This window comes from Amphiprion ocellaris, chromosome 4 (assembly GCF_022539595.1).
Source record: "Amphiprion ocellaris isolate individual 3 ecotype Okinawa chromosome 4, ASM2253959v1, whole genome shotgun sequence".
Taxonomy (NCBI): domain Eukaryota; kingdom Metazoa; phylum Chordata; class Actinopteri; family Pomacentridae; genus Amphiprion; species Amphiprion ocellaris.
In genome coordinates this window covers 39,141,222-39,167,710 of record NC_072769.1, presented here as the reverse complement: position 1 = coordinate 39,167,710, position 26,489 = coordinate 39,141,222, and the positions used below count along the sequence as shown (strand labels likewise).

The 26,489-nt window shown below is 38.8% G+C and overlaps 1 protein-coding gene across 2 annotated transcripts; it reads left to right on the top strand.

Annotated features, from left to right (window-relative positions):
- The first annotated feature begins 261 nt into the window (after nt 1–261).
- Nucleotides 262–25,493, top strand: LOC129347222 (synaptogyrin-1-like). Of its 2 annotated transcripts, none has more exons than XM_023283931.3 (4): nt 262–759; nt 16,356–16,593; nt 20,390–20,535; nt 20,761–22,382. In XM_023283931.3, exons 1-4 carry the CDS (start codon nt 658–660, stop codon nt 20,860–20,862), a joined length of 588 nt encoding a protein of 195 aa, XP_023139699.1. In that variant the 5' UTR covers nt 262–657; the 3' UTR covers nt 20,863–22,382. The 2 variants fall into 2 exon arrangements, with proteins under 2 accessions (XP_023139699.1, XP_023139698.1); XM_023283930.3 differs by lacking the exon at nt 20,761–22,382 and adding an exon at nt 23,345–25,493 and having other exon boundaries at nt 269–759.
- Nucleotides 25,494–26,489: the final 996 nt, after the last annotated feature.

The following is a 26,489-nucleotide window of genomic DNA, read 5'->3' as shown; positions in this document are numbered from 1 at the left end:
CACAGTTTACTGACGTTGACACGGACTGAGTAGTTTTGAGGCGCTGCAGATGCTTTAGTATTGCTTTTATATGCAAAGTCAGCGTGTAACAATAGTTTTCAGAGAGACAGACGTGTCCTGATATAGAGCAGCATGTTTCCTGAGCAATGGAGGCCTTTGCTGATGATATAACTTGGATTAATTCAACATCATGCCAGTTGAATCAACTTGAAAGAAGCGCGTGACAGACATTTCCGCGTGCTCGCAATGTTTTCTTTTTTTTTTTTTTTTTTTTTTTGAAAGGGGCCGCGCTCCATCCGAGGCGTGACAACGGAGGCGCGTTCACGTAGTCGCCACCGGCTCCTGCGCTGAAAGAGAGGCAGAAAGCATCATCAAAACACTGGCGAGCTGCTTCCTCTGCACAGATATCAAACACGCAGCTGGGAATTTAGAGGTTAAATTAAAAATAAATAAATAAATAAATAAAAAAGTCGGCATCGAGAGAGAACATTGGAGGTTGTGCGCCAAGGAGCCTGTGAGGGACGCAGAAGCAGCAGTAGTAGTGGCAGGAGCAGATTGGGCTGTTTTCCCGGTGCTCCGCACACCCTGTGCCTTTGAAAACAGCAGCGGGGAGGAGAGAGGGACCAGAGAGGAGGCTGTGCAGAGAGGAGGAGGACCATGGACGGGATGCAGGCATACGGAGCCGGGAAAGCCGGAGGAGCCTTCGACCCCGTCACCTTCCTCCAGCAGCCTCAGACCGTTCTCCGCATAGTGTCTTGGGTAAGCGACCGATTTGTAGAAGAAATAAGTTTGTTTTTAGCAGCAGAGTGGCTACACAGGTCTCTGCTAATTAATATTATGCATAAGACAGTTTGCATGTCAAATGTGTGTTTGGCCTGTCTTGTTATTGGTTTATTTAAGGGCCCATGAAGGCTTCATGTCAGTAAAAATGAAGATTTATACAGAAATTGCAACAAGACACCACAACATGGCATTTTATTATATTAGAAATGTTTTGTCAGTATTCCCGTCATTTGTTTATAGACTAGTCAATAGGCTGACAGAATGAGTCACAGTGTATGACATTTACCATCCACAGATAATACATTAGTGACCAAATAATGTTTTCTAATGGGCATAGTGAGGACACACAGGCACACTCAAAGGATTTCATAACAAATAATTTCCTAATAACATTCCCACTCTCCATCCCCCAAGGAGGAAGGGCACTAATGAAAAGGAATAGCAACAGCAGGGGAACACTTTTAAGGTGCATTGTAAACAGATGACAGCAAAAGTCCTCAAAGTCTCTAAAAGTCAGAGTGAGCACTAGACTTCCAAGTGACATTTTGGTGGATTTTGGTCACTGTCAGCTCTAAAGGAATATCTTTGATTGGTTGCATTTTTGCATCTAACATCACAGTCAGAAGGAGAGATAGATACACTGTAAGGTTTTGTCTGTTTTCTTGTTAAATAAATGACAGTGATTGTCAGTTTCAATGCTGAAACATGAATATAGTATATATCTATACGGGCGTCTGGATGTCCCATATCAATATTGTACTTATTTGTATATAAGTACTCCATGATAGCATTCACTCAGGAAATGTTTTTCTAATTTTGTTCAGAAATAAATGCACAATTTCAGCAGCATCAAGTGATGAGTGTTAATAGTCATCAACAGTCATTACAGTCACTCTTTAAGTCAGCTGTATTTCATGAAATATTTGCAAAAAAATTATTTTTTAAAAATGTATCTTTTGTATTCAGGAGTCCTGCTAACACGTTTGATAGTTCAGGTAAAGATTATTATTTATGGTCTCTCCATTTTACAGCAGAAACTCTTAAAGCTTGGATTATTTCTTATTTATAGAACTGTGTCTGCATGTCCTTAAATAACAGCAAGAACCTTTTTCATGATGACGTAAAGGATGAAGAGGCAGGTAGATTCAAGCACATACCCTGCTTATGCTTTACACTAACAGTGCAGCTCATGTTGTTGAAAACAGGCCTGATATACTTGGAAATTGCTTCCCAAGTTAAGACTAATACACACAAAAGAGAACATTTGTTTTCTGCAGGAAATGTGTAACAAAAATAGACCAAACTTCCTGATGTGTTTATGCAACCTCAGATTGAAAACAAGAATAAAGTTTATGGGTTATAGTTGAACTTCTTGTGCTCAGTGAAATGAATTTACCCCCAAGTATTCAGACACTGCTGTTGTCCCTTGTGACTGAATCTACAGGTGTGACTGATAGTAGACAGAATGGTGGCATAGAACATGAAATGTGTCTTTTAAACTTAAATCACATGAAAAACATAGACTGAGTGTGTTAATCCCTTAGCTCTGAATAACATGTGGAGGCAAGTCATGTGGTTATTCAGCGAGCCATAAAATGATCTAATCGATTCAGCTATGAGGCCAGATTTTTGAGAGTAGATAATTATACAGACATACAGTACACTTTTCAAACTAATGTAAGCGCTTTGTGTATCACTTGACTTCATTTTTATACAGTGTATTGAATAAGAGCTAGAAATTGTTTTAGTATTATGAAAAACATTAATTTAGTGAAATATATAGTCAGACATATTGATCCTGTTTATAGAAACACTGGTTTGTCAGTCTTCCTAAGAATCATTTGTCCTGGGTTTTCAAAATAACTGACTTAACTCAGTAGATGTCTTTTCCAGAAGTGGACTAAACATATTTTCACTGTGACTTGCAACTCACGATTCTGTAAGTATTTTTGGTGAACTAAATTAGCTCTAACTTGATTCCTTACGCTTTGTAATAGCACATAATAATGGACAAGTCCTTCATAATTTCTCTGTTTTCCAGAGTCTGTGTTTAAATTGCTTTTTCTTTTCTTCAACCAACAGTAAAAATAGGAAAAATATCCATTAAGCAATAATAATAAACTGAGATTCATGGAGAACATGTTGATTACAAGACTAGATGTTGACGTATACAGGCATGGCGTTTCCCCTTCATCGAATGCCCCGCCCCAAGTGTCACCAGAGCAACGGCATGTCTCCATAGTAACAACTGAAGTCCGAGGTTGTGATGTTTTGTGTGATGGCGTTAATACTCAGTCTGCTGCAGTGTGTGTGGGAGGAAACCATCAGCACTTTAAACATTTGTTGATGGGGGACGTCAAATGCATTTTTGTTTAGAGAGGGAGACACCAGCAGCAGCAAAGAGAGAAACCAGTTTATGAATGGTGGCGGAGGGATCTCTCTGCTGTCTTTTTCTCTCTGTCTCCCACTTCTTCTGACTTATGAGAGCTGAATGTGGAGGTGATAATGAGTGTGCGCATGATTCAGCCTCGGGGAGTCAGTCCTGCATGTTTGTGATGATGCATGATGGATGGAGAAGAGAACAGTGAACACAGTGACAGATGGAGGGAGAAACCCTTGTGTGTGATCATTTTCTAAATGAAGAAAAATTAATAATTGAATCTGTTTATTGAGTAAACAAGGTCGGACTCATTCGCAAAGTAGAGATGACATCTTTTGCCTATGGTTCTACTTTGATCTGTATTTAAACAGCATTACTTCTGACGCTTTGATCATTGCTTTTTTGCTTTGAGGGGAGTTCCTTAAATTCTGCTGCTGTTCAAGGATTTGGTTTATCACCAGAGCAACTTAAAACATCCATCAAATCCTTATACACCTAAATGTGCTCTTTAGTTGTGCCTCGTGCTTGAGTCTGCTAAAGCAGAAGCATTATTATTTTCAGACGCTGACATGCCCAAAGCAGCGTTTCTGTCTGCCCGCGGGGGAAAAATGCAGATCAAAGTTCACCACCTAAATCTGCAGTGACACTAAAGAGAACCTGATATTTGCTCTGTGTGTGGTTTTCCTTAAAAGAGCAAAAGGGTTAAAGCAAAAACGCGCTGTTAGAATCGTTTATGCAGCATCCACCTGTGCCATAGATAGTGGTAAGAGGATTCCCTCTGAATTCATCAAGTGCTTCATTCATTTCCATGAAAATGTGGAATTTTCACCATTATATGGAATACAAGTAACATTTTTAAGAGAACTATAACAACTATGAGCTGCCGAAGAAAGCTCAACTGCTCTGTTACCTCATTTTTAAATTAAATTGCTTTTACATAAGTAACGTGGGTAAACGTCTTGACTTTGGCTGTGGTGGTGATTAGCAGGTTGAGACATTTTGTATTGGTGAGTAACTATTTGATATTAGTAGCACAAACACACACACTGCAGCACATTCTGTCAGCTCCATGTTAAACAGCAACACTCACACACAAACACCCACCGTTTGTTAGTGCCTACATGTCAGATTTCAGACAGTTTGAAAGCTATTTCAGTATCTAAGTTGCATATTTGCATTTTGTAAACTCCGTTTTCTGCATACAGTAGTTATCCGTGACCATAATGTGTGTAGATTTTTGCATTAAATATTCAACAATGAGCCAAGAGCAACACTCTGTCAGATAGGGTAGTTTAAACATTTTGGAATTGGGCCTGTCAGTGTCAGTAACACCATAAACTCCCTGCTGATTTGTCTAAGTACTGCAGACGGGATAGATTTTACTGTGTTTTGTGGTAAACTTCACCTAGTTGGCTCTCTAAAGTATGCATATAAAAACAAAAGCTGTTCTCTGGCTTTGCTAGAAATCTATCCTGATTCTAATCAGAATCTGAACGGCCTTTCTTACTTTTATCTGATGTACATGTACAAACTCACTGAAGGAGCAGTAACTAGCAGAGGAAAATCCTCAGTATATACGCAGCGCTTTGGAAAGGGTTACATTACGTCATCACCAAAACATCACCAAAATCTAAATAAGACTTTGCTCTTTAACTCTGTCACTTCTGTAACTGAAAAAGAGTTCAGTTTTTGAATTTTGTACCGATCAAAATAGCTACTGGTTCCATTTCCGTACAACATAAATAATCTATAAGTGGCCTTTCTTGCTTTAGTTGTATATAAAATTTCAGTGCATCCCAAGGCTGCATTTATTTTGGTCAGTGTCACATTATTGCTTGTGGTAATGCAGATGGTTTAAAAAGTATATTCTGCATTACTTTATAATCAGATGGTAATTTGGACCAATAACAACATACACTCAATGGTGTTAAAGAAATAATTCACAATTCTTTGCTGGAGAGGTGTGTTCAGGGCTGAAGTTTTAAACTACACCTAAAACACAAGCAAAACGTTCCCAAAACTGTTGTAATCAATGGATAAGTAGGTGTTACATTCAGAGGTAGAACAGCAGACAGTTCGGATGATGAAAGAGTGACGAAATGACAGAGTTAAAAGAGGAAAAGGTGCGATGCTGTTCACATATAGTATTTCATTAGTACTAAGTGAAAACTTGCTACTGTGTGGTCAAAGCTTTTGTACAACAAGATACAACAAAGAATTGTGTTCTCAAGACTAAGTTTAGTCAGAATGAAATGTTTGGTCTCTATCAGTGGCCACTGTGGGATAATACTGAAGCAAGGTGTAAGACTCTGTTAAGAACTTTATGCATGAAGACTACAACGCATGGCTTCATTGTTTGCAGTTGTAAATGATTAATTTATAGTAAGCCTGTGCAGTACCCATTCTAAATGGACCTGTTTGGAAAGCGTCGATTAATTGGCCTTCAATATTGCTGCTTGCAGCTTTCACAGTATCATTGACTGGAATATAAGCACCAAAAGGTATAAGTGGCACTGTTCAGGGAAGAGCTTTAACCCTAGTGTCTGTCTAAAATAATCCGAACCTCTAGATGATCGTAGATCAGGTTTTTAGCTGCAGCTTGTTTTCTGGGAGGATCCATGATTTGACAGCTATCTTAACCATTGTTGTAATTAATGACGTTTGATGACGTCAGTAAGTCTCCTCATCTCTATACGGGATACTGAGCAGTACACCTGCCAAGTGTGGAGTAAAATAGATGAACAGCTGCTGAGAAAGGTGAAGAGCAGATGCACACATACAGAGACTCCTTTATTTATTAGTGAGATAGGCTAAAACATGGAGAACTGATATGATCCTTTCATGGGCATTTACAAATCTCAGTTGATTTGCTCTGGTAGAAAATAGTAGGTGAGCAACTCTTGATTTTCACTCATCCTCATTTCAGATTTTAGCTGTGACTGGATCATGAGAACTTCTGTAAAATGGTTGCTACTGTTTTTTCATCTGCATAAAATTATTATTTTTTGTCTGGTTCAGATGGTTTTGATTTGAAAATGCATACACAAAAAATTACTCTTTCCGTTTCACTTGCTCTTGCCATTCAAAAAGCATGCCTGTAACTGAATGAGCTCCAGTCCAGATTGCAGTTTGAGTCTCGCTTGATTCAGTTATGCTCAGCTTTACAAGATTGAGGAACCGTCTGTTTCTTTGCACAGATACAGCTTTATGTTTTGGCCTCATCTGGTCATATTCTCACTAACTGCCACCAAATTCAAATGGAAAGATAATAAAACAAAAAATCGGCATATTGCGAAGCGGACAGTGTGTATAAATGACTGACTAGAGAATAGATAGTAGCTGTGTTTATATGAGTGCTGCTGTGCCCTAGACTTGTGATCATGTCTTGTCTGTCTCATTGTGTACCCTTGGTACTGCAGTGGCTCTCCTTGAATTGTACTTTGACAAGGTCTCCTGTCTCACTCTCTCTCTCTCATTACATGAGCAGCTGCTGCCATGGTGACAGCAGCAATCAGGTATCCCTAGTCCAGGCCAGCGCTCTGCAGCAGACAATAAGCCCACATGCAACCTCACACACACATACACAGTATAGAATACCCTCAAGGAGTATTATGCATCAGCTAACTCACATCTGACTTCTGGTGAATTTCACTCCTCAGTGTCAGCTTCTTTTGCAACGTAGTTTTACTGATCATTGGTTTTTGTTTACTTCTGGGAACAGACCAAAAACTAATAACAGAAGATCAGATTTTTCAGAGGGTGATCTGATTCCAACTCATCTGTCAGCTACAGTTTTTTCTTCTGTATCTATATGAATGTATCATACTGCTGAGAAGGTTTTTTTCACTACCATTTAGAAATTTCTGAACATTATTTTTTTGCATTTAGCTAATATTAATCTCAAACTTCAAAAATATTTATTTTAAGATCAGGGATCAGAGTGGAACACAGCCACAAGTGAAAAAGAGTTAATTCTCGTTATATTTCTCAGGAGACCCTATTCTCACGTGACTCTAATCCTTTTCTTTTGCATTACACTATATTGTTTCATTTGTTGAAATCACAAATGAACAAGGCAAAGAAACGATGTGGAGGTTGGCAGGCCCAGTGGTACATACTTAATGTGTCAGAATGCATCCAGAACCCCTGTCCCTCTGCCTTTCAAACCTTGGAATTGGTCAGAGGTCAGCCAATAATTTCTTTAACTTTCCAAAACCAACAGTCCAGCATGAATTAAACAGTGCTTGACTTGGTGCACTGAGGTGCTGAAAGAGGCAATGTCTGAAATTTGGTTTGAAGGTGTCTTCATTTTTTTTTCAGATCTACCTCTCCTACTTTTAATGAGCACAAATGCAATGATGACAACAACATACAGTAAATGCCTTCTCTGAAAACGTTTGCTGACCTATTTAAATCATTATTGTGTCATGTATCTTTCTGTTACAGCAGGTTTTCGAACCCGCTTTTTAGTGTGCCAGACCACCAATCTCCATTTAGGAATTACATTTTCAAAAGTAATTGAACAGTTGACTGATAAGTAGTTTCATAGCTAGATTTGGCCTGTGTTATCATTATTTCATTACAAATAAGTCTGGAGTTGAGTCCAAGAGTTTTTTGCATTTTGCTCATGGGACCTTTCAACATGTGGCTCAAACAGGTGTGGATGCAAGCAAATGAGGCCAACTTTAGGTTGAAAGACGAAAACAAACCTATCAGAGAGAGAAGATATACCTGAGAGGCAGACAAGTTAACTATTCCATACATTCTGATAGAGGAAGGACCGCAGGTCAGCAGTCCATGACAGTTTTGATTGTTCAGCTTTTACTCTGAAACTCACTTACCGGAATTAATGATAACACTACATGGGTGAAACTAAATTCCCCCAAAAAAGGCAGGTTCATAAAAAATGAATTAAATGATATCATTTCTAAGTCCTAAAGGCTGAATTTCATGCAAAGACTGAATTTTTTGAAGTATAGCCATACTTTGGACTCACGATGTCTTGAAAAATGTCTCAGTTTCATGAATTTAAAGGCGCATTTCCTTTTCCCAATAGTTGAGTTTGTTAGTCAACAAAGGGGATCACTGAGTGACTTCTTCAGTATTTCATCGTATTTAATAGTTTTTTTTTTTATGTGCGCACACTATGATTATGTGCCACACAGACTAGGACTGTGCTACACCATGGTCATCTGTATGTGTGTGTGTGTGGCTAGTGCTAATACAGGATTTTGTGTGAGGTACAGTGTGTGAATAGCAGCGTGACATGAGGCCCGGCTCAATTGTCTGGTCGTTACAATGGATCCAAAAGGCCTTTCAGCCAGCACAACAGCAGCTTTAAATCATTCACAAACAGCCAGACTGAACTGATATGATTTAAGCATGGGTAGCGGCTGAGCTGGATGTTAGTGTGTCTGTGCGTGTTGCGTGCAAATGTAGCAATCACTTACATGAAAGAATTTCTGATTTAGATTTAGAGAAAGGCAGAAAAGAGAGACATATAGGTGAAGGGAGCAAAAGGACAGCAAGCTGTGTTATAAAAGGGAGATTCTGGAGGAAACACATGCATTCACGCATGCATGCACTCAGTTTCACAAGCATGTGCACACATACATCTACACACACTTCTGGCAATCAGCATCCTTAATGTGTAATGTGTGAGTGGCCCTCATATGGTCACAAGACCAGAGACCCACGTGATGTTCTTCACAGTGCCTGCTTTCATCACCCCCAGAAGCCTTGTGATCTGTCTTCAGATCAGTGGGGTCTTGAAAAACCCAAGAAAAAAGAGTGGGGGGAGGGTTTGACACAGAGTCACATATGAAACCATATCACATGCTCCACCTTCCATGGTTTCTAAGTAAGTAAAGAATGTTGAGGTGCAGTGAGTTCAATGCATTTCCTTAGCTGCGCATGTTTGTATGCATGCTGTCTGCGTGATTCAGTCTTTGCTCATAGCATATGTTTAAGACAATATATGTATTATGGTAGGGCACACAAAGTAGAACACTGACGCATCCTGCGGTGAACGTTTTCAGTGCATATGAAGGACATGAGTTGCACCCGACATCACAAACCCAACTGGATTTCTCCTGGCAGCTGGAGAAAAAGCTCAGTAATTCAATCTGCCCCCCACCATGTGACAGCAAATATAATTGTGATCCTGAAGACGAAGTGTGTTTTCAGTTGCAGTGAAGTGGGTCATGTCAAAACCAATCTGTGTTTCAATAAGAGTATATGGTGTTTGTGTCACTGGAGCAGGCAGGGAAAATGGCAGTTTGTAAAATAGAGGCACATCGAGATAGGGAGTCCCTGGTGGAGAGTTCAGTTCCCAGTGGAGTTTCTCAGGGGAGCATCAGAAAACCAAAATGTGTCACACCACTAAAAACTAAAGGCCCTGCGGGTCCTACTGTCCTTGTTATAGACACTGTCAAACTCCATTCTGTATCAAAATCAGAAACAGTGTGTGTCACAGATGTACATGCCTCATAGTCACTGTAGAAGTTCACAGTGTATAGCAAACTGCCATCATAATTGAATTAATATTTTGGAGCATTTAGGTCATTACTGGAAAGACAGGACATGTGACAGATGATAAATATCACACAACAAAGGTACCTGATCAGAATTAACCTGGAGACACTGAAGATTGTTGCAGTATAGACGTTTTCCAAAGCTTTTGATTGACTTTTATAGCCTTTTTGAGAAATGAAAGACAGCCATTTTCATCCTGTGACCTTATCACAGAAATGTGGTCATGTGATAGCAAGATGTATTTATTGGCAGATGATTTTGTCTTTTCTCAGATGTTCAATGCTTTTGATCAGTGATCCCTTGGATCTTTATCCAGCCACCCACTGATTCCTGCTGATGACTTGGGGCTGCACTTGGGTCACATGATAAGCCCTGGATCAGATCCATTCACTGAAGGAAGACTGTGGGATACGTTCAGTAGCTGTGATAAAAGACACTTGAGTGTTGAATATTCTATCTACAGATGTGGACTCAAACTCAAGAATAAACATTTGACATCTATAAATACATGATGCATTCATAATCTAACGTATTGATTCAGAATGGATGTACCAAGCATACTCGGCTTAACAACTTGAAATTCCCAGTATAAGCCTCCATAGGTTTTAAAATATTTTCTCTTGCTACAAAAAAATTAAAAGAATATGCCTTTGAAATCATTTACAATTTCATGATGTAGCAATGCCCTAATTACAAAAGTAGTAGTTAAAACTAGCTACCTAATACAGTTAGCATTAGGCCTGCCACAGTAATTACATTACGATATATGAACATGGCCTCGGTCATTGTTGCTGACCTCAGTATTGCCCTTTGTCTTTACATGTGTTTACGTAAGAATGTCACCAGCATTTTAGCCAACATGATATTATAATAAACAGCAAGGTTTTCACTTCCATTGTGAGACGTAGGAGCAGTGCCTAAGTGTTTCTTTTTTCACTGTGCCTAAGCTGAAAAAACAGGTAAAAATATCCTGAGACATGTTTTGCTGTCATTTCTCTCTGTGCTGCTTTTGCTCTCTAATGTGCTCACTGTGTTGCTCTATCTTGAACTTTTTGTTGTTGGTTGACAAAGGTCCCAACCATTAAGAAACTGGATTGGCAAAGTTCTATTTTTATGAAGCAGTTTTTTTTTTTTGTTTGTTTGTTTGTTTTTTGCTGTCATATTAATCAATTCAGTGAAGTTAGTGAGAAGACTCAGTGTGAAGGTACTAAAAATAACAAGAAGCATCCTAAAATTACACATAATAAATAAACTTGCTGCAGTATGCAAACATTCATGTGTATAGGTGGGTAAGATAATTGAGAATTTATTTTTGAATTTCTCATAAATGTGCCAATGCATAGATGTAGAACTCATATTGCAAGAACTGTAGAACCAAGAACCATAGTTTTGTAATGTCACATATTTGTACATTGCAAAGGAATCACATTATGAAGACAAATCATATTTCTGTAAAGTAATTTCTTCACTCATTTTCAGATTCCTGCTTCTTGACTGACTTAGTAATGAAGTTCCTATCATTTTACAGTGTACTGCATATCAAAATAAACAGCAGAACCTGTCCTGTCTGATTATAATACATGTTCCTCTTTGTGTCAATTGTAAAGTAATTGAGCTTTGAAATGTGGAGACCAGGGAAAGTAGACAAAAGTATGTGCATACTTTAGTAATTAAAACAATGCCACCATTGCCTGTCAGGCACTGAGTCTATGTTTTTGTTTTTTATCTTCTAAATTTCAAAGTCATACAGTGCCCCACCAAAATGGTTCTAAAATTGCCAGATTCCAGGCAATCTCTCCTTCACAATTATGAAGAGACATTTATACAGTCAGCATTTTATGGTGAGAAATGTGTACAAACAGCAATTTAATAGATTTAAAATCATCTGGACAGCCTGTTCTGAAAACAAGAAACAAAAGAAAAAAGTTTGTGAAATTTCTTTGAAAATAGACTGGAACTCATAGGGTTTCATTTGGTTAATATACACATTTTGTAAAACTGTACTTGTTAACATTTGTGTAAAAATGTGCCTTTCTGTTTTTAAGCATCATAACGATCAATAATATACCATACATGTATTTGATTATAGTAGATGAGGAGAACATGTGATATTATGTAAATATGTGTATTTTTGTGAATAAAATGTACACACAGACCCCTTTTCTTTTCACTATATTGCATGCATCTTTAGTATAGTTTATTTCATGACCGTTCTGTGCAGACAGCGCTCCGACATTCTTCCGACATCATGTGACTGACTTTGTGCGTCCGGGTTTGCGCATGCACGTGTGACTTTGTATTTTCTGACCTGAATCTTGAAGTAAGCCGACCATGTAAAGCAGCGGACAAACTGTGTGCGTTTGAGCTGTACAAGGCTGAGTGTGTGTCGGAGCGCACTCATTTTTCTCAAGAATGCTTGTGGGCAGAGCAGGGCCAGTAGCGAGGGGAGATGGGAGAGGATGAAGGGGGAGGGAGTGAGCAATGATGCAGCCGCTCTAAAAATAGCACCGCCTCCATACCCTTTCTGCCCCCAACACTTTCCTTCGTTCATCCCCTCCGCAATCCCTCCATCTCTTCCACCATCTATTCATCTCTCCCCTTAATGAAAAACACTGCAGGTGGATGAAGGAGGGGATTGTGGTGTTACCATCCTCCTCTGCACATCCCTTGTTTGGAGTGTGTGAGATGGGCCAGAGTGCAGAGAAGCAGAGAGTGGATGGAGTGAGGGAAAGGTTGCACATGATTGCCAACTAACTGTTAGAGTTTGCCATCAAGACACACACTCCAAATGTCAGCTTGTGTTTCCTCTCTGCACGCTGAGAAATCTGAAGATATCCACTCAAATTATCTCCAAAGTGGGAATAAGTGATGGGCTGTTACAGCTCAATAGGATAAAATGGTTGAGTATTAACATCTATACCATAATATACTGAGTCACTTTTGTTAGTGCTCATTAAAACAACTGGCTCAACGATCACTTCACCAGGCAGTACATTTTACAGCTTTCCAAATTCACTTTACTGTGCATACTCTCTGTTTACGCACACAGGAACTCACATTTGAATGTAGTCAGCAGAGCTACATGCACACAGTTCATAGAGGCTAATGGTACTTTGCTTCAGCTAATGTAGCAATTGCTTATAATGTGAGCTGGGTGCTGTCATCATGCTGTATGTGTGTGTCTTAGAACACTGTGTGCAGCACTTTTGTTTTTCAATAGAAGGGAGAGGAATATCTTGAAAGGTACTGATTTATTTTTTGGCGTTGAGTCTACTACAAACTATCTTGGATTGTGACAACTCGATTTTACATTGTTGCTTAAAGAGCTAAGATGGAAAGTCACTTATTTACCCTAAATACAGGATAGTTACAGGGAAAGATTATATTGAGGTCTGTGATTTGAACTATCTGTATTAATGGTAGTATCAGTTGATTATTTATATACTATAACAAGATCCTACATTTCAGTGTACTTTTTGATTGCAAAGCATGTGTTACTATGTTTTCATGTTGTCATTTGTGCTATAGTGGAACCGCAACTCAGTTGGCTTTTTTGTCACGTGCAAGTAATTTTGGCTATTGCATACAACTGTTGTAGGGCTGCACAGTGGCTCAGTGGTTGGCTTCGTCTCCTTGCAGCTGGAAGAGCTCGTATCTCAAAAAATTCAGTCTTGAAATAATGAAGTCTGTGTCAAGTAGACTGAATAGACTTATATTCTGCTTCGGCTGGCACTTCAGATGTTGAGTACTCAATGTCAGTGATGAAATCGTGGTTTCCCAAGCGTGGACCAGACAGTGGAGAGAAAGCGAAGGGCTTGAAAGCAGATAAAGAAAGGAGTTGACGAGAAAAACTGTGGTGTAATCCCCATCGTGACTGACATCCCTGTCTCCTCCTGGCCTGGTTGCTGGCCTTCATGATCAGGCTGTCAGTGGAAGTACAGTCTATTGTGTATTCTCTCTTTGTACCGCTGTCTTTTATTACACAAACACAAACACAACAGCTGGGTAAACTATCCACCAACCCTGGTTCACTCCAAGCTTCCTGGCTTTCTTTTACTCTTTCAATCACATGCACAGACCTACTCTGAATCCATCACTCACCTCAGCAAAGTATACACACAGACTGCCAACAAACATAAACACGCTCAGTCTCGATCTTATCCAGACAGAAATAGCTCCCTGGAGGTTTGGTCTGAGGGTTTGTCAACTGGATGGAGTTGTCTGATCTGCTGTTATCAACTGAAGTACAAGTAGACTGGTATGCAGCACTGCAGGGTGGAATCCTAACACTGTGGGAGTTTGTGTGTGTGGTCTTATATTTATGATATTTATGGCCTGGAGAAGGATGTAGCTGTGATGCTGCACTGTAGAGAGGAGAGGAGAGGGGAGGGGAGGGGAGGGGAGGGGAGGGGAGGGGAGGGGAGGAGAGGAGAGGAGAGGAGAGGAGAGGAGAGGAGAGGAGAGGAGAGGAGAGGAGAGGAGAGGAGAGGAGAGGAGAGGAGAGGAGAGGAGAGGAGGAGGATTCGATGGTATCTTAGTAACCTGCTCCTGTTATTGACTCCATTTTGTAGCCCTTTGTCTCCACTCCTTAAGGCAGACAGACTGGGGAGAAGAATATAAAAGGCAGGACAGAGGAGAGGATGGTAGGAGAGGAATGCAGACAAGAGATGGATCTGATGCTATCCTATAACCTTGTCCTTTTATTGGCTTCATTTTGCTCCGTCCACCTTAGACCACCACGGGAAGGATAAAACCTCTCCAGTGGACAGTGTAAGACAGAATGTCAGTGTCAATATTAGAACCTGCTGATGCATTAATATCACATATATTTAATATACAGCATATGTGATATTAACCATGTACAGCAATAGACGGTGCAGTTATTGGCATAAGTTTTAGTTAGCAGAAACATCACACAATCCTGGTGAAAGTGGGTGTAATTAATGTCAGCTGAGTGATAGAGGCTTTAATAGTGACTTTTTCCACATGCAAGATTTTTATTTTTTATCATTTTGGGAAGCTGCTTCATGACATTTGCTAACTGCATTGTTCCAAATCTTAATTGTGATTTGAAATCGATTAACTCTTCAGCCCTAGTCAGGAGGAAGGTTAACCACCAGCACCTCTATAGATCGCAAATTAACATGTTATATTTGTTTAATACCTACATAAATACCTTTGTACAGGTGCAAACTGTTTCCATTTCTGCTATGCTAAGCGAAGCTGCAGCTGACTATCCCTAAAATGAATGATTTAGGTACGAGAATGTCATTTATCCTCTCATCTAAATCTTGGAAAGATGACAGATATGTGCAGTACACAGTTTTATTTTCAAATATCCTGGCAGAAGCAGATCAAAAAAAGGAACCTTTTCCTACTGATGTAACAAATATATTTTTTCCAAACTGGACATAACTTCTGGATAGCTAGTCACATTGTAGAAAACATGGGGTAGCTTTTCAACATGACTTATTCTCATTTGTGTGTTCGGTATCTTGTAGATGTAGAAACTAATTTTTCTGCCATCTAACACCATAATTTAAAAGAAAGCCCAGAGGCCCATGAGAACTGCTGGAGTTACACGTGAGCCATTATTCCTAAAACTCTCCTGCAGGGTTGTTGTGACATTATGGACTGAGAGCATCAAGCTGAATGGATTTCAATCTAAATATACCATCTGACCACAGCAGGTGGTATTCTTTTGGGCTGTTAATGGCTTTTATGAAATCCTCACTAAACCTGCAAATGGAGACCATGGTGATGGTGCGCACATACAAAATCGAACAGGGAGGTTAGAGATTAGTGAATGAACACATTGAGGAGCACTCAGCATGAAACTACAAGCAGTAACAGGATGGGCAATACGATCATGCCATACACATTGCTAACGGTCTTTGTAAAAGACGTACAAAGACTGTCGTTAAAGAACTTGGTCAGAGAGAATCTTTGGATTTCTTCAGTTTCTCTCTGTAATATAACATTTTAAAGACTTCCTTGTACTATGTGAAGTGCCTTGAGACAAATGATGCTGGGAGTTGGTGATAAATAAAACAGAATTTAACAGGGTACCAGCTGTTCCCTTGTTTCGCTCAGTTCAACAAGTAAATCTGTAATAAAGTTTTTAATAGACTGAACTTCCTGATATATTAAATAATATCTTTATAATTAATTAGAAATGGACTTTATATACTATATCAATGTCTAATTGTTAGCTGAAATGATCTTAATTACATTCAATCAAATGTTTCAACAACTTGGCACCTTTTATTTTTCCTTAGCTGCAGCTTAGTTTGATTATTAGGAAGTTTATATATATATATATATATATATATATATATATATATATATATATATATATTCTTTTTTTAAAGCAAAAATGGAAAGCATTTGCTGGTTCCAGCTTCTCCAGTGTCGGAATGTTATGCTTTCTTTCTGTTTTTATCACAGTATTAATTAAATGATTTCAGGTTATGTACTTTGTCTTAGTCAGGTATCGATGATGAATTTGGAGACTGGAAAACTGTGATGTTTGTTTTTATGATGTCCTCAGATATTACAGTCAAAACAAATCAAATAAATTGAAACCTATTATTGCCTCACATATTGCCCTTCTAGTATCACATTTATACCCCATGTCCTCTTATGTTCTTCTCTCCAGCTCTTCTCCATCGTGATCTTCGGTTGCATTGCTAATGAGGGCTACATCAACAGCCCCAAAGAGGTGGAGGAGTACTGCATCTTCAACCGCAACCAAAACGCCTGCAATTATGGTGTCTTCATGGGCTCCATGGCCTTTCTCTGTTGCGTGGCCTTCCTGGCTCTGGATGTCTACTTCCCCCAGATCACCAGCGTCAAAGACCGCAAGAAGGCTGTGCTGGCTGATATTGGGGTGTCAGGTAAACCCATTATCTATACACATCTCATATTTCTGAACAGCAAAAACACAGTGAATAGCTTTTCACCCGTAGGTATCCTCACAGTGGAGTTGACCTTAGTGTGGTGGCTCTGGCCTTCACTGTCTTGGTAGTGTCTAACTCCTCTATTAACTGTTTGTTAATCCAAAAATGAACAAAGAGGTGGAGTGTGAATTGAGGCAGACCATGCAAATGTCTATAATTGCCCATCCATAATTATACATAACTTTAGGCAAGTTAAACAAGTGAGTTGTATAAAAATTTACCCCGGGTAAAGTCATCAAGAACAAGGAAATAAGCCATTGAGACCAAAACCGTTTTTCCTACCAGGTTGTAAACATGTTTATTTGTGCTGTGAATTTGGGCACATTCACATGGGGGTTTACATGGAGTGGTTTGCGTTTGCAGCCAGTCTTAAGTGTTCATTCGAGAAATTACAGTTTGCTTCATTTCTCAGCCCCAAGGTTGCTGCTTGATTGTATTTGTTTTCCTTCCTGAATTTACTTCCCACATTCACTCAGCAGAGTAGAAGAACGAAGAGTACAAATAGTTTTTGTGTGGCTGGAACAGATTCACAAAATGCTGAACACCTTTTTGGTGAGTCAAACATACCCCCAAATATGAGCAAGCGCAAACAAATTTTTACATTTTATAATTTACCTGTGTGTTTATATTTATATGAGACATTAGTTTTTGTATAACTTCTTTACTCGAACTGCAGGACTCGCTGTGATCCAGCAATTTGGTAACCAAAAATGTCAAGATAACTTCCACTTGAATGAAGCTGACCTAACATGGATTCACTGTATGCTTATCCAGAATTAATTATCAGTGTATTACAAACAGTAACACGCCACCAGTTTGGAGAAGCAGACAGGAACACCAGCACAGAAACTAAGCAATGAACTGCTGTGGGCAGAGTTTACAGAAAAGCACATTTCAGCCTCCGAAAACCTTATAAACTGGTCTTTTAAAGGGAGATAGGTCATGTTAGGTCTGGGCCTGAGACTAATTAAAGGCATTGAAGATAAAAGCATGAGATAATAATATAATTGAACACATTTTTTAATGATAAAATGGCATCAGAAGCTCATATCTAAGAAAATGGAGGAACAAGGCTTTTCTGTTGCAAACACAATTGAGTATCTGTGTGAGGTGGTAACATGAGCTGATCAAAAATTAGCAGCTATCACTTCCTCCTGTGTTAATCAGAATAGTGGTGAGGTGAATATAGAGATACCAAACCCGTGTTAAAACATTCTCCTTAGAGACATTATTGGTGTCCCACTATGTTGTACACATGAAAGGAACTGGTTTAACACGAAATTAGTGGGTATTTCAAGGTATTTGTGTTTTGATTTTTAAAACTTTAAAGTTCAACCACCTAGTTAATAGATATTGCATCCATTTTCATGTTAGACTCTTAATCATCATGTAGATTAGGGGAGTTGACTCGTGTTCCTCTTCCATTTGCAATTCTGCTTATTCACACCAGTTTTGTGCTACTAGAGGTGTAATGGTACGGCAACGAACAGTACTTCGATTTTGACGTCATGGTTCGTAATGTTTTTGGTACAGTAACAAGCAATTAAGCAATAATTTGCTTTTTTTTCTTCGATTCGAATGGTGCCATTAGGATGTGGATTTGTGCTGCTTTCACTTTTTTTTCTTGTGCCACTAATGCCGTCTCAAATGAGTAAGTTCAACGTAAAAGCAGCTACATACCCAGTTACATATAGCTTTCATCTAATTCCACTTTGTCCATTGTCCTTGCAGACTTTAATGATAGTGGAGGGTCTTCATGTCCTCATTGGTATTCTCTCAACATAACTTTGAGGGTGAAACACAAAGTTTCAAATTAAGCTTCACACACACAAAACAGTTGTGTGCACAAAAAAATCTGAAACAAGTTTTATATATTTCTGTAATATGGTCTAGATTTTAGTGGAAAAGTGGTCTAACTCACAATCCTAATATATCGTTACAGTGGCACTTCGAAAGTTAGACCATTCTAGAAAATACAAAACTTTGAACCCATTTTCTCAAAAACTACAGAAAATGGGTTAGACTCCTCTGCTTCCAAACCCTTCATATATTCAACTACCCCCCCTGCATGTTTTGTGGCGGGTGAGCATTGTCAAGATGCTCTTCTTGTTTGGTGTTTGGGTTTAGGTTAAGGACAAATACATTATTATTCCCTTTCTTCAGTGCAGATCTCCCCAGCTCATCAAAATTCCCAACCGTCTGAAGAAATGTGAGCACCAGTATATGAAAATAAAATTACTTGACAGACATTAGTGGTGAGGTTTTCATCATAACAAAAGGAGAGGAGGTGCGTGAGGGATAATAAGGAGACAAGTACTCCTCTGGCACTAACAAGCCTGTGAGACATTATGCTTTGTTGTCTCTGACAGTGGCTTCCTCGGCTTCTCTGCTGCACTGCTACTGCAGTGAACTCAGACATAATGACAAGATAGTCAAGCGTTGAGTCAGTTAATGAGGTAGTTTCTGTCACAGACAAGATTCTCCTTCCGTGTTTTCATCGCTCACACACTTTTTGTCTCTCTCTCTTTCTCTACCTGTATCCATGTTGTAATACAAGGTGGTTTGTACATTAGTGAAACAAGGGAGCAGCTGGTACCCTGATCGTACCTGGCTGTTTCTGATTAAGCTTTATATATTCCCTCCTCACCACACTTCCTGCTCTCCTAATATCATTCTCCTCTTCTGGTCAACCAGCATGAAAAGAATCATAATATGATGTTGTAGATAATACCTGCTGTTTGACACAGGCGCTCCACAGGATTCAGTGGTGGGCCCTTTTTGTTCTTAGTTGATTTTCTCTGCTTTTTCAATGCTCTGCTGATGATATACAATTTACTTCCCACTCTAGACCTCCAACTGTAGAGATTTAGCTTTCTTGGCCTGACTTTCCAGCCATCAAGTTAAGATATTTATTTATATAACACAATAATAATTAGATAATTTGCTTAAAATGTAAAAATGTAATAAAATTATTAAAGCAGAAATTTAGTTTTTCTTAAAACTGAAAAGGTAATACTTTTCACAATAAAGTAATACTATATTCATTTTCAGTCCAAAGTTTCACATTTTGTGGTTTAAAAATGAAGAGTTATATATACATTGGTTTAGACTGAAAGAATGACTATTAAGTTGAGGTTCAGACATTGAGCCCCATACAAACTTAATGACATATGACATCATATAGATATGGCACCACTAAGACTTCCTCTTCACTCTCTATGCCACGGATTTTCAACAAAATCCTGCTTTTCTTTTTGTTTATTCTTGTAAATACACATTTTACATTATGTTATTATTTAATTCTCTGTAAATATACATTTTGTATTATGCTATTATGCTCAATATTTAGTATTTTATTATTTTAGATATGCTCTTTGCACTGTTCAAGTGTCCAGCGGCACATGGGTCGCCGCTTATAAAAGAGCCGGGTTCTGCTCAAGGTTTCTTCCCTTTACAAGGGAGTTTTTTCTTGCCACTGTCGCCTTCGGGTTTGCTCTGGGGTTTCAGGCATATGGGTTCTGTAAAGCGTCTTGAGATAATTTGGACTGTAATTGGCGCTATAGACATAAATTTGAAATTAAAGGATAGCCATCCAATTTTGTTGGACTTGTGCAACGATGATAAAGGTATTTACATTTGCATTTACAGAAGGTCAAGAGAATGTATAATATCTTGTTTTGCTTAAATTAATATTTTAACACTGAGTCTCTTTTTTCTCTCTTTCTCTTTCTAGCGTTTTGGTCCTTCATGTGGTTTGTGGGTTTCTGTTTCTTGGCCAACCAGTGGCAGATGGCCAAGCAGGAGGATAACCCCCTGGGGGAGGGAGGCGACGCTGCCCGGGCTGCCATCACCTTCTCCTTCTTCTCCATCTTCACCTGGGTAAGTACCTCTGCAGCAACAGCACTAAGTGGTAAAACTCATGTTTGTTATGTTGCTTTGACCCATGCAGAGGCTCACCACCTAAAATAGTGAATTTCCCTTCCTCTTCTGCTTGCCAGTAGAGCCACTGAGCTGCATTAATACGTAAGAATTGACTGCTGTTAGCGTATGGATCCATGTTAGTGTACATGTGAACTCACGGATGTGTGAATGTTTTTCCAACAGGGTGCCCAGACACTCTTCTCTATGGAGAAGTTAAAGAATGTGTCATTTGAAGAGGAATACACCAAGCTGTTCCCCCCTCAGCCTCATCAACCTTTTGTCTAACTCTGCTCTGTGTTTTGCTGTATTAACCCTCTGCAGCAGCTCCCACTTCACTCCTGTTACTTCACTGTTCTTGTTCAAGGGCTCCCGCTAACATCAAATACTGCTTGAAGTGAGTGTGTTTGCGATCGGGCAATAAGAGCAGTTGTACCATTACTGTTGCCAGTAAGATGCTGTTTACTGTGCTTGCCTACCATAGTTTTCAAAAGTATTTTTATTACGACCCAATGGCATTATAATTACTATCATGTATGTGCAGGTGGCTTAACAGAATTGTTGATCTGTACAAATAACTCGATTAAATTGCCATTTCGCAAATGTCTGGCCTTGAAAATTGACTGTTTGCAATTATGTTTGGAATTGCAGCTCCCTGCCTGCTTGGATTTTTAAATGCTCCTATCCAATAATAATTCATATAACTGCGGACGACTTTTTATTCCTGATAGAAATAAAGTAAAATATAATTAACAAGAGCATGCAAACTGAACACCAGAATACTGGGCTATAAAATTTTAAGTTATGTCCTCTCCATCTAAAAATTCCATTGCCAAATATTGAATTTTTTTCGCTTTTTGTACTTCGAAGCAGGCAGGCTAGTGTTTGTTGCTGAGGCGTGTATACTGCACCACCAAACCCAGAGCCCTTAAACAAGTGCTGTCTCACTCCACATGGTGGTCTTCCTGTAAAGTGCTGTCTCACTCCACATGGTGGTCTTCCTGTAAAGTGCTGTCTCACTCCACATGGTGGTCTTCCTGTAAAGTGCTGTCTCACTCCACATGGTGGTCTTCCTGTAAAGTGCTGTCTCACTTTACAGGAAGACCACCATGTCTTCTAATCATTAACATAATAAACCTTCATGTGCTTTGTCTTGTTTTCTGTAGGGATCAAAATTGTTAAGGTGACAAATAAAATAAAAACATAGGTCTATGATGCATCACAATGCATTGCTCAGTGTTTGTTTTTGCGGAATCTACTTTTGAAATCCCTTTCTTCAGTCTCCTGGTTCCAAACCTTAAAGCAGCAGTTAGACCGTTTTGGAAGTACACTTACTTACTGTTGTGTGGGATAATGTGCCCTGCAGTGGCAAACTTAAGAGTCACACAAACAAAGGGGATCTAATGCAACAATCTGAGTACAGCTCCATCTTTTAAGGAAAATAAAATGGTATTAATATCTTATCTACCTTTTGACCAGAAAGTAAAGAAGTGTATTTTTCAGCTATTCCTTTAATGTCTGCAGTTTTATAGACTCCAGTTTTGTTTAGTTTTTTCCATTCTTTGAATATGTAATTCGGTAGATGTTACTGTAAAATATGAAGCGGCAATTCGTAGTTTTAATTGAAATATCAACAACCATTTTGTTGCATATTCGTGAAGCTTTTATCTTATGCAGCTGCGTGGTATTAAATCGTAAATAAGTTACTTCAGTACTATACTAAAGGATTCAGCCAGTAAAATGTGCTGCAATGATTAATTCAGTAGTTGTCAAGTAATAAATTGTTCACCAACAATTTTGATAATCCAGTAATGACTTTGACTCATTTTGTAAACAAAATTTTTTCTCTGATTCCAGCTGTTTAAATGTTAATATTTTCTGGTGTCTATGACAGTGAAGTGACGATCTTTGGTTGTGAACCAACCAAGCATATGAGGTCATCTTTTTGGGCTTTGGGAAATGCTGACCAACATTGTTCACCATTTGCAGACATTTTATAGACCAAAGAAGCGTTTGATTGTTCAAGACACTAATCAATGGTGAAGATATGCCTTTATTATTTTTGTCAAACTTGGACTACCAGAACTCAACATTCTCTCATTTTCTAAAAATGTACTAATAAACTTATTTTCATTCTAGACAATCAACCAACCTTTTCAAAAATTTCATGGACCCAAGATATTGTGATGCATGAGACTAAAAGAGTCAGAGCACAATCTGTCTGCAACATCTGATCAGCCAGAAGTAAATACAACTCACTCATGTAACTTTCCAAAACTATGAACATGAACCAACTCTACTCTCTCTGCGGCTTGTTGTTTTTTTGGGTGTTGGTTGCTCTCATTGGATCTCTGGCTTTTGAGCCGCTGCTGCCTTGAAACCTCTCTAAATTCTTGAGATTTCTTCTGTTTTCCACTGCACGGCCTCAGTTGTTTAGTAACGCACACAGAAGTTCTTTAATTGCACTGAGACTATCCCACTGTAGACCAGAATAATGCGGAGGTGGTGTTTCTCATTACGCAGCTGAACAATGTATAAATAACCTTCTGACTTCTAAGTTATTCACTCAATCTCTCTAATAAGCTTCACAAGCTTTCCAGCTAATTAATAAATGTTTCCTTCTCTCTCTTTGTTCCCTCTCTTCTCCCAACTCCCCTGCTCTAACACCACTGCATCTCTGCTTCAACGTCTGTCCCAATACCGATCAATTCCCATCTCTTTTGCCTCCTTGTCCCTCTTCCTCTCTGATCATTTGTCCCGCATTCCTAAGGCGGGCCAGTCCTTCCTGGCCTTCCAGAGATACAAGCTGGGGGCCGACTCAGCCCTCTTCTCCCAGGACTACACGGACCCCAGCCAGGATGCAGCCGGAGCCCCCTACACCTCCTTCGGTGGGGACGACATGGAGAGCCCAGGGGGAGGAGGTGGTCAGGCCAACAGCGACGGGGCCTTTGACGGCACTGGAGGCTACCAGCGTCAAGACTACTGAGATGTTGGCAGCAGATAGATGTTGGATCTGGACGAAGTTGCCCAAAGTTTCTAATTTGAAGTAGTATCTGTATTGTTTCTGTCACACAAACAATCAAACTGACCCAATCTGGGATCAGTACTGGGCTAACTCACCAAATTGCTGTTTTGATGTGATGTTGCAAATGTGGCCCTGAAACTGTTGTGTGTGCGAAACGGCGTCCATGTAACATTCAAAACTGCAAAGAATACTCTTATTAATAATGATCGGTATTGTATACAATTGAAAAGAGGGAGGCAGTGTGCAACCAAACAGTGTTTAGTGAGGGTAACTAGCATAATTTAAACCAAACAGTCTTGTATGGTTTTTATCCGTGAACATGAGATAAAGTTAACCCAGAGATTTTTGCTACATGTTATTATGTATGCAGTAATCACAGGGAAGACATTAGTATGAATAATTTGGCTGATTTCCATCTGTTCGTGTAGGATACATAACTGTTTGTCTCTATGGCAGAAATCTTGGGCATCTTTTCAGTTTTTAGAGGTGTGGGTAACGGCGTGGAACAGGACAACATCTCAGTTAGGTGTCTGTAGTAGAATAGCATCAGGGGGTTCAAGACATCCGTGGGAAGGGGTTATGGCAGACAGAGAGACGCTGGGTTCGACTGCAGGATTTGGGGTGGGTCGGGGGCCTAACAAACAATCGGTAGGGGTTAAGGGGTTTGCAGAAATGGTCACCCTGTAGCAGATTGATGCTTGTGACCACATTGCCTTCATGTTCTGAGATCTGCGAAATGACTTTGATTAGTGTTAGTTGAAACACACACACACACACACACACACATACACACACATACACATGGAGATCCATAGCACAGGTTCACAGCATATCGATTTTAAACAGATCAAAGTTTCTGCTGAGAAGAACTCCTTAGTGGTGTATTACAGGATATCAGCATAGACAAACAAGCAACAGTGGCATATCTGGCAACTAACCCCCTCAACTGTAAAAATGAGAGTGTGCTTGTGTGAAATCTCTGTTATGTTTTTTTTGTTTCCTTGATGTGTGGATGTGGGTGTGTTTTCTTGTTTCCCTGAAAAACTTAGTCTTTCCTCAATTGTTGCCTTAGTGCTGACTGCCAAGCAAAATCCTACAAATACAGGACAACATATACCCAACATACACATTATCACATTTCTCTTTCAGCATCTTTAATGCAAAATTATAGCTAATTGAATTTTTTCATATTTTAGTCCTTAAGCATGTAAAACCAGCGAATAAAACATAGCATTCATCATGATTATAGATCATCCCAAATTACACATGTGGTTTATAAGCAGGCCGGCAGGAAACCTGTGACTCTGAAGTATTTATTTATTGAGATACTCACTTTATTTCAGTAAATCTGCAGACGAGGCAACCATAAACATCCTCAGTATTTCTGAACATGCATTGCTCCATTTTCTTAAAGAATAAAGTAAACCTATCTCTCTATAAATATGTAAATCTTTAATTCAATATATTACAGTGTTTGAGAAAAATATGCTTTATTTTAGGGCATTATGCTAGCTCTGTATAAAAAAGAAAAGACTAAAGAAAGAAGACCTATGATGTGTTGAGTGTTGTTGTGATAAGATATATGGTGAGGTTATCCATACCTCATCCTTTATGTTGCTTCCAGGGTAAGGAGATGTTTTTATTTTGGGATAACAATACCAACTATAAAAAATACAGCAACAAAAAAAAATTGTGACCAAATTATTAAAGTATATATGCACATATATACTTTCAACTGTACATCCGTGTAGACGTAGAAATGTGTGATGTTCTCTGTGAAATCCGTTTAAAACAGCAAGGTAAGGTTTCAGAAAAAAGACTGTGTACAAATGTATGTTTTTGATGTGTTCAATTTTAACCAATAAAAAATAAAGAAAAAATATAAAGATAAGAATGATTTGTCTGGGGTTCATGGATGCCACAGTTACATTTTTATTGCCTTCTATTATAATCTCTTTAACTGATGAAGTCAAAAGACATTCGCTTACGTTAGTGAGAGTAATGGTTTAATTTTTCACCTAAAGACATGGATTGTGTTTGAGGGAAATGTTTGCAATTATTGTTTGTTTTCCAAAGTAGTTGAAGTTTTCAGTCCAGAAAAGATGTGCTCACAGTCCGCTAATGATGAGACGCTGAATTGTGACACATCTCCCTCCCCTGGTAAGACTTTGACCTGCAAGTGAAGATTTCACAAAGCTTTTGATTTCTTCAGATAATAAAAAGTTGTTCTTGATTATCTGTTACTCATCCTGCTAATCTGCTTTTAAAATAGCTGAGTGTAGCTTTACATAATTAAGATTTTTTTCTTAAATTCTAAACAAAATGTGCACTTTAAAAATCTTCAACATAAGCTAAGATCTGTTTGGTAAATCACTCAAATGTACATTTATTACCATATATTCACTGATATTAGATAATTACATATATTCATTAATATTAGATAATCAGATGTATTAATTTTTACCATGACTTCTTTCCAGACAGTTATAAACCGTTTGCTGTGAGTTGTACTTCATATTAAGCCCACATGATGGCGGTATTATCAAAGAAATCCGGCGTAGCAACAAACTGAAAGTAGTGTTTCTTAGTTGTTTTTTTTCCTTTTTTGAAAATTTTATTTCAATTAACTGAACTGAGAATTACACTGCACACATTTTAAATATACGAACGTTATTTTTTCATTAAAAAAAAAACTACAACAATTCACGAGTTCAGTAAAGTTATGCCTTCACGGCTATCGGAAATAGAGCCATTTAGTGGGGTCTCGTTGGTAACGATAAGTTATGACGAGAAAAGACGGTTTGATATGCAGAACAATACTTTAAAAGACAGCACTTGATCTACAAATAAAAGCAATTGTTATTTCATTTGTACCATCAATAGATGTCAT